This window comes from Bos taurus, chromosome 24, assembly GCF_002263795.3.
Source record: "Bos taurus isolate L1 Dominette 01449 registration number 42190680 breed Hereford chromosome 24, ARS-UCD2.0, whole genome shotgun sequence".
In the NCBI taxonomy this organism is placed as follows: domain Eukaryota; kingdom Metazoa; phylum Chordata; class Mammalia; order Artiodactyla; family Bovidae; genus Bos; species Bos taurus.
In genome coordinates this window covers 25,967,298-25,980,007 of record NC_037351.1, presented here as the reverse complement: position 1 = coordinate 25,980,007, position 12,710 = coordinate 25,967,298, and the positions used below count along the sequence as shown (strand labels likewise).

The window sequence follows — 12,710 nt, the reverse complement described above, 5'->3', positions numbered from 1 at the left end:
CATTGCAGGAGACTCAGTTCTATCCCTGGGTCGGGAAGGTCCCCTGGGGGAGGGAATGGCAACCCACTCCAGTATTCTTGCCTGAAAAATCCCACAGACAGAGGAGCCTGGTGGGCTACAGTCCATGGTGTTGTAAAGAGTCGGACAAGACTGAGCAGCTAACACTTTTACTTTCATCCTGAAACAATTAAATTGGAATTTCTGGGAACTGGCCCAAACACCAGTATTTTTAAAAAATCTTCATGTGATCAGAGCTAAGTTATTATAGAGAACTTTAAATTCATTAAAATTCACTGCTCTTGTCCCAGGATTATACACATCAAAACCTGTCCTTTAAAATTTATATTTTCCCTTCCCCCTCCCTTTTATTCCCTTGTAATAATCATCCTTTTTCATCTATTGTACCAATGGACAATATTTAAAATATTAAGACAAATCATTGATTCTTCTGATATATACAAATAGCTTCAAAATACTAAAGAAAGTGAAGTCGCTCAGTCGTGTCCGACTCTTTGCGACCCCATGGACTGCAGCCTACCAGGCTCCTCCATCCATGGGATTCTCCAGGCAAGAATACTGGAGTGGGTTGCCATTTCCTTCTCCAGGGGATCTTCCCAACCCAGGGATTGAACCAGGTCTCCCACACTGCAGACAGACGCTTTAACCTCTGAGCCACCAGGGAAGCCCCATGAAAATACTAAACCAGTAATAAAAAAACATAAATCTGAATTAATGATGCAATCATCTTACCGGAAACTCTTGATATTGCTCACGGTCTATGCTTCTTGTACAAAATATATCCCCTGTATCTTTTTCTATGAAGAACAGATTGAAGGGCTCTTTGTCTACCCCTGGTCCGCTTATGGAGTAAAAGATGGTGTAGTTTTGTGCAGCATCAGACTGAACCTGTAACAATAATTGACAGTTTAGGAAAAGAGCAAATATATCATGATAAATACTTTCAGCCTAATCTCTTGTGATAGTTTATTTAGTCACTAAGTCGTGTCTGACTCTTTTGTGACCCCATAGACTGTAGCCAGACAGGCTTCCCTGTCCTTGGAATTTCTCAGGCAAGAATACCGGAGTGAGTTGTCTTTTCCTTCTCCAGGGGATCTTCCCAACCCAGGGATCAAACCCAGGTCTCCTGCACTGGCAGGCAGATTCTTTACCACTGAGCCACCAGGGAAGCCCTTATTTTTTATTTCCTGCTCTCTTTCCCACATATCTATTCTTTCTTTCCCAGTGTCTCCCATATTTTAAAATTCTCAGTTATATCCTGCATTGTGCGAAGCCACAAACTCTGTCACTTATTATTGAATACTAAATTCTTTGAAGTTATCTGCATAAGTATGGAAAAATCATGGCACTGATTATTCTTTTTCTATTCTTATTCACTTACTCTTATTCCTGTATACAGCCATGATTTCAGTGGTTTTGAATTATTTGGAAGGGAAATTTTGTGACTAAAAAACTGGAAATAACACAACTTTCCTCCCATAGTTAATGCATCATGAATTGTACAATTTCAACTGAAGATCATGGCATCCGGTCCCATCACTTCATGGCAAATAGATGGGGAGACAATGGAATTAGTGGCAGACTTGATTTTCTTGGGCTCCAAATCACTGCAGATGGTGACTACAGCCATGAAATTAAAAGACACTTGCTCCTTGGAAGAAAAGCTATGACCAACCTAGACAGCATATTAAAAAGCAGAGACACTACTTTGCCATCTAGTCAAAGCTATGGTTTTTCCAGTAGTCATGTACGGATATGGGAATTGGACTATAAAGAAAACTGAGTGCTGAAGAATTGTTGCCTTTGAACTGTGATGTTGGATAAGACTCTTGAGAATTCCTTGGAATGCAAGGAGATCAAACCAGTCAATTCTAAAGGAAATCAGTCCTGAATCTTCATTGGAAGGACTGATGCTGAAGCTGAAGCTCCAATACTTTGACCACCTGGATGCAAAGAACTGACTCATTGGAAAAGACCCTGATGCCAGGAAAGATTAAAGGCAGGAGGAGAAGGGGACAACAGAGGATGAAATGGTTGGATGTCATCACCGACTTGATGGACATGAGTTTGAGCAAGCTCCGGGAGTTGGTGATGGATGGGGAAACCCGGCGTGCTGCAGTCCATGGGGTCGCAAAGAGTTGGACAAAACTGAGCAACTGAATTGAACTGAACTGAACTGAACTGAAAATTGGCCTAAGTTAAGTGGCAGTAATACTACTTTTTGAAAACAGATATATTGGCCTTTTTTTGTGAGGGTAAGTGCTAATGAAAGGGAGAATTGAATTATGCAAAACCTGTAGGCATGTCCTCTGTATGTGAACGCTAAATTCTGGCAAGATATTTGAGAGAATCTGGATGCAGACCTAAAAGAATCAGAAACTCAAAATATACAACTTGTTTCTAATGCTAAAATATGACTTTTGGAGGGAAGTGATAAAATTCAAACTGTCTTCTATAGGACCCTAGTTCTCATAAATAGGTGGTCCTTATTAGTACCAACAGGTTAAAACCCTGATTCAACTCAAATGGAAAGTTCTAAAAACAAAGAAACAAAGCTAACATATAACATCAAATAAGATGACATATACCTGCTGCACATGCTGTGGAAATGGACCTAGTGAGTTCTCCATCAGCGAACACGGAATAGGCGCCCATCGCCTCTTGCTTCGCCTGAGGACTGCGTCTTTCATATGTCTCTTAGGAACCTGCATTGGATGAGAGGTGAAAAAAATACAGCATTGTTTATCATTCTAGATCCAGTGATTTTTCACATAAACAGTAACATGAAGAAAATAGGTAACAGTTGCACATAACAATTTTATGGATAATGCCCAATTTCTCTTTTTTTGTTAGTAACACACACACACATACACACACAAAACCAGTTTCACCTATTTCCTGTTTTAATCACTTATCACCTAACCAACCAGAACTTTATAGGGTTTTGATGAAAGATACTATCTGAAGAAATACTGACCCGCTAAAAAGAAATAATCCAAAAAATAAAGACTTGATTTTATTCCACAAAGAGTGGTACAACCAGAATTTGCTAAAATACTAGCTAACTTGAAAATGTATACATTTGTATACCTATATAAAGACACACAGTGTGTGTTCCAGCATATTTTATTTCATATGGAGACTCTTTACAATTTGGATATAAAATAATATTGTATAAGCCTTATGTTACATTAAGGCTTATGTTAATGTTATGTTATTATAGAACATTAAGTCTAAATGTTAAACAAATGTAAAGGATATGTAATACGTAAGCATATTCTAAATTTGATGAAGATTCTTACAGTCAAAAGGAATTGAGCTGAAAAATTTCCTTATAAATCAAATCACTTATTAATAAATTATCTTGTAAGACCAAATTGTTGTGCATAATTTGTTTAAAGTGAGATTTATATGAATTCCAGGAACCTTCTCCCTTCTCACTTCCTAAGCACCACCACTCCCTGCAAGTAGACTAGCTTAGAGTCAGAACATTCAAACCAATCCCGTGGACTGGCCATACAGCATTCTCTGAAGGGAAGGACCTTGTAAAATGTTCTGTTAAGATAGGAATAAACTGGAGACCTTCTCATCTTTTCTTTAGAGACTCAAACCCACAGTCACTTGAGGGAAAGCCATTCAGGGTGGAGTGTCACGCCTCCAGCCAGGATCAATCTTCAGTGAGTCTTAGACCTGCCCTGCCTTGTTCTGCAGGTAGGTCACTCTTGTTGCCACACCTCAGAACATCACCTGAAACCTTTGATATTCTGCCTTCGTTCCCTGGCTACAGAGCTGTTCATTTTCACACCACTTGTAAATCACTCTATGACTCATTAAAGCAGTCTAGTTTTTACATATGTTTGTTATAAATGGAATAGAAAAAAAGTGAGTATTCAAGAACAAGAATTTTAACAAGGATGGAAATAGATGAAGGGCTCTGGTGAGCAGATTATTGCGCTTGCTGCTGCTGCTGCCAAGTCGCTTCAGTCGTGTCCGACTCTGTGCGACCCCATAGACAGCAGCCCACCAGGCTCCCCAGTCCCTGGGATTCTCCAGGCAAGAACACTAGAGTGGGTTGCCATTTAAGTCTTGTCTAATATACCTTCTTTCCTCCTGCTTCCAGTATGATTTCTATCTCCTTCTGCCCCTGTCCCTGACTGTCTGAGAGCAAAATCGAAAAACTCTTTCCAGAAGACAAAACAAGGTCATGTGTTGTGTAAATGGAGCCATCTTCTAGAATCCTGAAGTCAGGATCACTTGACAGGATTAGGCTGGCCGACTGGAGACACTCCTTCAGATTCACTGCAGGGAAGAAATATCACAGTAATTTGTAAAGTGAAACAAGGATAGAACAAGTTTTACAGGAATGACAACCTCTAGTTAATGTGGGAGAAGCAAAAAGAGGGAGGTTACGCTAGGGGTGTGGAGTACTTACTCTTCTAAAACTTATAGGCCATAAAAATTAAATAATTAAATTGATGGAGTTGCTGTCTCCACTGATTTCATTAGCAATTAATTTATGAATAGATATAAAATATTTTTAATGTCACTGGATTTATTGTTTCCACTTTAACTCATTATTATGCACAAATGCATCCTTCTCTATTACATGTAGTTAAACTAACTGCATAATGTCAGATTTTGAACTTCTTTGTAATCATCTATGATGGTTATTAATAAAACTCTCTTGCAAAAAATTAGAAAACTGTCCTATACTTGAATAATATTTCTCAGTAATATTGCAAGTACTACTTCTATAAAATCTTTTGGAAGCTTAATAAACTCCATGCTTAATTATGCTTAGTGGTTGTATCAAAATATTTCCTTTGCAGATTCATATTTAATATATTGGATTGGCTAAAAAGTTCATTCAGATTTTTCCATAGGCTGTTACAGAAGAAACCCCAATGAACTCTGTGGCTAACCCAATATTTATCATATTTACTTTGTGTCTTTAGAGTGTAGGCTGTATATCCTTTCAGTACTTTTGAAAGAAAAGGGGATTAATTTAAAACCTCCAAACACTGGGCAAAGCATTGTCTGTCTTGGAAAAAATACCACTTCTGTATATGAGATGTGTTTTTCTAGTTGTAAACTTAAGGCTAGTGAAAAATATTGATGAAAGGGATGTTACTCCTGGACTTAGAACAACCAAGTCATGCCTCAGATATAGCTGTGACAGTGTGTGTATGCATCCTCAGGCACTCAGTTGTGTCTGACTCTTTATAACCCCATGATTGTAGCCCACTAGGCTCCTCTGTCCATGGGATTTCCCAGGCAAGAATACTAGAGTGGGTTGTCAATTCCTTCTCCAGGAGATCATCCCAATCCAGGGACTGAACCCACATTCTCTTTCGTCTCCTGCATTGGCAGGCAGATTCTTTACCGCTGAGCCACCAGGGAAGCCTGGCTGTGATAGTAAGACTGTTGCTGCTGCTGCTAAGTCGCTTCAGTCATGTCCGACTCTGTTCGACCCCAGAGACTGCAGCCCACTAGGCTCCCCCAACCCTGGGATTTTCCAGGCAAGAACACTGGAGTGGATTGCCATTTCTTTCCCCAATGCATGAAAGTGAAAAGTGAAAGTGAAGTCGCTCAGTCGTGTCCAACTCCTAGCAACCCCATGGACTGCAGCGCACCAGGCTCCTCCATCCATGGGATTTTCCAGGCAAGAGTACTGGAGTGGGGTGCCATTGCCTTCTCCAACAGTAAAACTACTTAACATTTTATTTGACTTTCGGAAGCTTTTCTGTAAAATAGATCACACAAATTCTTGCTGGGCACCTGGTCTTTGTCATCAATCTCCAGCATAAATTTTCTTTGGGGGCATTTCAATTTTGTCATGTCTGTTTTCTATCTAATCAATGAAAGAATGCTGGTTTGGCGATTTTGGCAGCAGATCAGTCATAGGAAATTAAAACACGTTTCTCATTTTGGTGCTTTGTTTGTACTAAACTAAGATAATTTAGCCTTCTGATGTTTGCTAATTTTCCTAGCAAGAAAAGTACACAACTAACTTGGTGCTTTAATTGTTTCTAACCACAACCAAAAAACAAGTTGTTTATCTTTCAAGTCGAATTTTAATGCCAAAGTGACTACCGTATGGCTTGAACAGCCGAAAGCTAAGTGTAGCAGTTAAAACTATGAAATTCTTTACATCCTTTCTCACCTTTGCCTACAAGTGCTTCAGCCCGAAGATGAGAAGGAACTTGAAGAGAAATTTTCTGACAAGCATCGCAAAATAATATTAAAACCTCAAAAGAAAGAAAAAAATCAGGAGTTACATTTGATCAGAAGCTTTCACATTACAGTTTTGTCTTACTGATAAAAATACTGTGAATTTCAATAACAAATTAATCTTCTAATCTTTCAATATTTTTCATATTCATTTTAAAAGGAAACAGCAAAGAAAATGGCTTTAGGAACCCAACAGTCATTTAGTAGCAATGAAAAAATTAAAATGAACAGAGTTCTTAGAACCTGAATTGTATTGCATCATTTCAAGAAAATGAGTTACAAACTATTGACTTTATATGTAGAGTTTATCATCTCTAGGGTCCTTTGTAAATGTCATTCTGATTTCTCAGGAAAAGTCACTCAGTTGCATCCAACTCTTTGCAACCACATGGACTTCTCCAGGCCAGAATACTGGAGCGTGGCCTTTCCCTTCTCCAGGGGATATTCCCAACCCAGGGATCAAACCCACATCTCCCGAATTGCAGGCAGAGTCTTTGCCAGTTGAGCCACAAGGGAAGCCCTTCTAGAGTTAGGGGACCCATTATTTGAGAGAAGGAAAGAAAACCATCAGCTATACTATGGATGTACATTTCTTTTCTAACTCAACTCAAGTCTATTGGCTATATCATGTAGGCCCATTTAAATAGTCTGTAATTTTACAATAACTCTGTTAGATAACACCAAAAACTGGAATTTAAAAAGTTGTATTTGTATTCTGGCTTTAAATTAAATAACCTCTTTTTAAAAAATGGGTCTTTTTACTACGTACTTGACTTCTTAATGTTTTCATTTCTAATGTCAGGGAATGTACAAAAATATACCTAAAGAACTTTCTGTATATAAAAAATTATATTAATAATGGTCTAAGTATATAACATGGAAGAGCATTTTATAATTAGAAATAGATATGAGTATCTACACGCATAGATTCATAGACCTACACATCTATACTATATAGTCACACATTATTCTCAGAGGATACATCTACATATCCTCTCATACCTCCATCAGTTTTCCTTCCTGCCTAGGGTCCCCACTTCATTGGTTCTGCCTCACAGACAGAGCCAATGCAGATCTCTAAGACATACTATATCCCAGTCTTCAAACTAAACAAGCAGCTTAGTTATTTGGAGGAAGCTGGGGTCAGACTCATTTTTAGGCATCATGGCATAAGGAATGGATGGGCAGTGGGCTAACCAAAGGGTACTGGGCAAAGCAGAGACCCAAAGTAAAAGAAATCTGGGTGAATATCTTAGAAAGCTTTCCCTTCATTTTACCTAACTAATAATACTAACTAAAGATCTCTGTTCTCCCCCTACACATACCCCCAGACAATTATAGGATGAGCATATGACCATTAACCCCACTTAGTGTTTTTTTTTTTTTTGATCCATTTATTTGGCCGTGCTGGGTTTTAGTCACGGGATCTTAGCTGAGGCATGAGAACCTTAGCTGCGGGAATCTAGTTCCCTGATATAGGAACTGAACCTGGGCCCTGCATTGGGAGCATCAGCCTCAGCCACTGGACCACCAGGGAAGTCCCCTAGTGTACTGTTTATACAGAGAAAATATTTACCCTGATACAATAAAATCTTTAAATACTGAAAATATAATTTGAAGCTAAAATATTTTATGAAAAATAAAACAAGACAGAAATTCAGTGCTCAGAAATGCCAGATGTAGATATGGGACAACTCCCCTCTTCCTAACCCCCGCCAAAGAAAAAAATTAGTACCTAAATACACAGTTACAAAAAACATAAGTGGAAGTCAAGTTCCTGTATTTTATCAATGAATGTCACATTTTTCTTTATTATTATTTTTTTCCCAGTTAAACGCCTTCCTTGAACTAAGAGCTCTGCCCTTCTCTCAGCCCTTTCTGGCTAAAATGAAGCGAATCCTGGATATTTCACATCTTCATCCAGACTCCTTTTCCTCTTCTCGAAGCTCAGGGGAACTAAGCAGGTGAAACAAGTACAGCTTATTTAGTGACTAGTAGCAAAAGCAAACCTCAGAACTTTCCAGGCCAAATGCCTGAGGAGTGAATTCATCCTATTGCTCCTTAGAAAAACACCCCAGCAAGATTGAAAAGGGGATTCCCTTGAAAAATGAACAGCTTGGCAGTGGAAACTTGAAAAGCAAACCAAACACCAGCCGTCCTGGGTCACAAGTCTCTGTGCTTCCTTGAATTTTACTCAGCTCTGCTCCTGTTCTTCCAGTCTCCCTTCTCTGCCTTCCACTCCCGCCCTCCTCTCTTTCAAGCCCAACCTGAAGGAAGGCAGCACCGAGTAACATGCATAGACTCCCTAATCCTTTGCTTGTTACTCACCAGGAGAGAGAATAGGAGCTGCTTCCAGAAGATGCTCCCTGGGGCGGCAGAGGCCACAGCCATCAGAAGTGGTCCTGATGCTCAGGGATGGTGACTGGATAACAGGGCAGCTTGGAATACACAGGGCGGCTTCGGCAGATTCCCCACAGCCGGCACCTGGGCAGGGTAACCTGTTGCCACTTTGGCGCGGATGAACTTTGTTTGGAGAAAAGTCAGCAGGCAAACGGGAGAAATGACAGGAGAGGGAGCAATGGGACAACTGCTTTCCTCCTATTCCCGGGTCAGTCTTCGTCCTTCAATTCAGTTACCTCGGAATGGAAAGAGGTTTTCCTACAACTGGGGAGGGTGGGGTACAAAACACCCCCAAACGCAGCCACTGGCTCCTCCTCACGGCTTTCAAAATTTCTCCTGCCACTTGACACATCGGCAGAAGCAACAGGGAACACCCTCCATCCTCGGCCCTCCGCCCTTCCCCCCAGGTCAATGCTCTGAAGTCCTCCCCAGTTATTACCCACTCCCACGTCCTCCCCTCCTTCCTAGCCTTATTAACCCGTCTTGCCCCTGGGCACAAACATAGATTGTGCACGAACTCCATGCAAAGAAGCGATGCCTCCTCAACCACCCTTGGCAAATCAGGGATACACAGGCATGTGGAATCACATACATCAGGCGTTATCTCCCCATCTAAGCATTTAGGTGTAGTCTGTCACACACAGCAAAGCCGTTCTGCTAGAGACCAAGCGCCGCAGTCCACAGCAGCAACTTTGCAGATGGCACTGTGTCTGCTCCTTATTATCGACTGCACACTGGTTTGATTCTCTGTCAGAGGAATTTACTACAGTGTGTATTGATGTTATAACAGTAAGTGAATGAGATATAATTTTCTTATTGCAGTCTTCAATTTTTTAAAAATTCTATTTATTTAAACTGGAAGAAAACAAAAACAAAAAACCCCGAGTTCACCCATTTCTTCCACCATTTCCCACCTCCTGCTTCTCTTCTAAACCACCAATCTGTTCTCTGTATCTATGAGCTTAGCTTTCCATCTATTTATTTTTTTTCTTAGATTCCACATGAAAGTAAGATCATGGGCATTTGCCTTTCTCTGTCCTATTTATTTCATTTAGCATAATGCCCTCCAGGTCCATTCATGTTGTCGCATGAATAATATTCCATTGTATATATACACACCACAATTTCTTTATCCACTCGTTCATTGATGGAGACTTGATCAATGGAATCCAGGTGGATTCTATATCTCGTCTATTGTAAACAATGCTTCAAAGAACAAGGGGTTGCATATATCTTTTCAAAGTAGTGTTTTCATTTTCCTTGGATAAATACCCAGAAGTGGAATAACTGGATATGGTAGTTCTATTTTTAATTTTTTGAGGAACCTCCATACTGCTTTTCATAGTGGTGGTACCAATTTACATTCCCATCAGCAGTGCAGAAATGTTCCTTTTCTCCACATCCACACTAACACTTATTATTTCTAATCTTTTTGATGATAGCCACTCTAACAGGAATGAGGTGATATCTCATTGTGGTTTTGATTAGCATTTCACTGTTGATCAGTGATATTAAGTATCTCTGCATGTACCTACTGACCAATCTCTGTGTCTCCTCTAGAGAAATGTCTATTCAGATCTTCTGTCCATTTTTATACTAGATCGTTTGCTTTTCTGCTATTGAGTTGCATGAGTTCTTTACATGTTTTGATATTAGCCCATTATCAAATATATGATTTGCAATTATTTTCTCCCACTTAATAGATTGTCTTTTCATTCTGTTGATATTTTCCCTTGTTGTGAAGAAGTTTTTTAGTTTATATAGTCCCACTTGCTTGTGTTAGTATTTGATTTTGTTGTTTTTGCTTTTGGATTAGATTCAAAAAATCATGGCCAATATTTATTTCAAGGAGCTTATCCCCTTTGTTTTCTTTTAGGAGCTTTATGCTTCCAGGTCCTATCTTCAAGTCTTAGTCATTCTGAGTTTTTGTGTGTGGTGGAATATTGTGGTCCTGTCTCATTTGTTTTTGCATTTGGCTGTCCAGTTTTTCTAGCACCATTTATTGGGGAAACTCTTTTCTCCATTGTATATGCTTAGCTCCTTTGTTGTAAATCAATTGACCACATTAACTGTGGGTTTATTTCTGGGCTGTCTATTCTGTTCCATTGATCTGTCTGTTTTCATGCCGATATCATACTATTTTCTAAAAAATAATGTTAGGCAGTACTTCTGATAGAGTGCATCATGGTCGGGGTCCTCCTCTCCCTCCTTGAGGAGGTAGCACCCATTGGCTAACATCGTCCTCCCTTGGCACACTTAATTAAAGGTTCACTCGAGAAACCCTGAGGTTGACACCCACCCCTGTGTGCCTGGGCCTCTGGCCTCTCCAAGCCTGGCAGGTGGGTCTGGGGAGACGCCCCCTTCACTGGCAACTCCATGGGTACATGGACCTGCACCGCTCGAGCGGTCAAGCCTTGCTCACTGCACCACTGGATCCAGATCCAGCTGACCAGACATGCTGGGTCTTTAGCTCAGCTGCTGCTGCAACTGCTCCACTCTGCTCCTGCAGCCACTATCCGAGTGCAATACCACACTATTTTGATTATGATAGCTCTGTGATAGAGTTTGAAATCAGGTCCCACAGTGTCTCCGATTTTATTGTTTCTCAAGACTGCTTTGGCTCTTTTGGGCCTTATGTGGTTCCATACAAATTTTAGGACTGCTTTTTCTCTTTCTGTGAAAAATACCATTGGAATATAAAATATCAATTCTCTTCTTATTGCATTCTTTTTATTACTCATGTAGAGATGTTTTCCCTTAATATCTTTATTTGAGAACACCTATAATCTAAGACCAACTCTTTTTAAAAATCACTCCATTCATCCAAATTACTTGTACATTACATGCAGGACATTCTTGCCTAAAAGTACATTTTCCCATCAAGCTTAGTTTTTTTAAACACTAATGACCCCGGCAATGGCAACTTTAGCATCATTTCTCCCATCATAACTCAATGAGTTCAATACCAGTCAGTATCAATTGCACACCCACAGCAGCAATGGAAGTTGGGAAAGGAGGGTAAATATTTTCATATGGTAATTGTTTAATTTGGAGCATCAAAAGGAAACTTAAATTCATATTTAATTAGACACTACTAAGAATCAGAGGGAGAAGGAAACGGCAACCCACTCCAGTATTCTTGCCTAGAGCCTGGTGGGCTGCTGTCCATAGGGTCGCATAGAGTCGGACACGACTGAAGCAACTTAGTAGCAGCAGCAGCAAGAATAAGAAACCACTGACAGGCATTTCACTAAATCCTCCCAAACAGCCCAATGAGGGCTCCTTTTAGGTAATGACACCATGAGAAAGGAAGTAACCAACCTCTGCCCATTAACCCAGAGAAAAAGGAGAAGTAAACATGTGAACTCGGGTCTGACCGTCACCAAGGTGCTACTCCTTCACTCTTTCTTGCTATTCTGATAATAAATATATATCAATATACTGAAAATGGGCAGAAAATGATGGTCAGGAATGTGAGAATTCTGTCTTGTTGAATGATAAGCCAGTTTGAAACCAGTGAAATATATTCAGAAGCAGTTATATGCTACACCTTTTAATTGTAGTCAATTATTCTAGAATACTGTGGGCATCTGGCCTCTTTTGTGGGGTCTTTCTATAGGCAAAGTAAAATGGCTATTCAACTACTTACCTTACAAATGTTTATACTTGAAATTGAGCTTCCCTGGTGGCTCAGGTGGTAAAGCATCTGCCTATAATGCAGGAGACCCAGATTCAATCCCTGTTTCAGGAGGACCCCTTGGAGAAGGGAATGGGTACCCACTCCAGTATTCTTGCCTGGAGAATCCCATGGACAGAGGAGCCTGGTGGGCTACAGACCATGGGGTCGTGACTATGGGATCACAAGTTGGACATGACTGAACAACTAACACAAACATATACTTGAAATTAGTCTTCTTGCTCTTGTTACTTATATTTCTACCTCAAAAGGAAAAAAAAAGGTACAGTTTAATCTCCATGCTTCAGAGAAAGGAAAAATTAAAGATTTTTTTTTTTATAATCTGACAGAATATGTAGAGATGGAAATAATAATATAACTGGAA

At 39.9% G+C, this 12,710-nt stretch overlaps 1 protein-coding gene across 2 annotated transcripts in view; it reads right to left on the bottom strand.

The window, feature by feature from the left end:
- Positions 1-9,667, bottom strand: part of DSC1 (desmocollin 1) — a 38,886-nt gene extending 29,219 nt beyond the window's left edge. Inside the window, exons 1-5 of one of the 2 annotated variants that reach the window (XM_005223952.5) lie at positions 8,578-9,667; positions 6,182-6,266; positions 4,118-4,317; positions 2,607-2,723; positions 751-906 (exon numbers count right to left, since the gene is read on the bottom strand). In XM_005223952.5, coding sequence (XP_005224009.1) covers positions 751-906; positions 2,607-2,723; positions 4,118-4,317; positions 6,182-6,266; positions 8,578-8,640 — 621 coding nt within the window. In that variant the 5' untranslated portion in view covers positions 8,641-9,667. 2 annotated transcript variants of the gene reach the window in all.
- Positions 9,668-12,710: the final 3,043 nt, after the last annotated feature.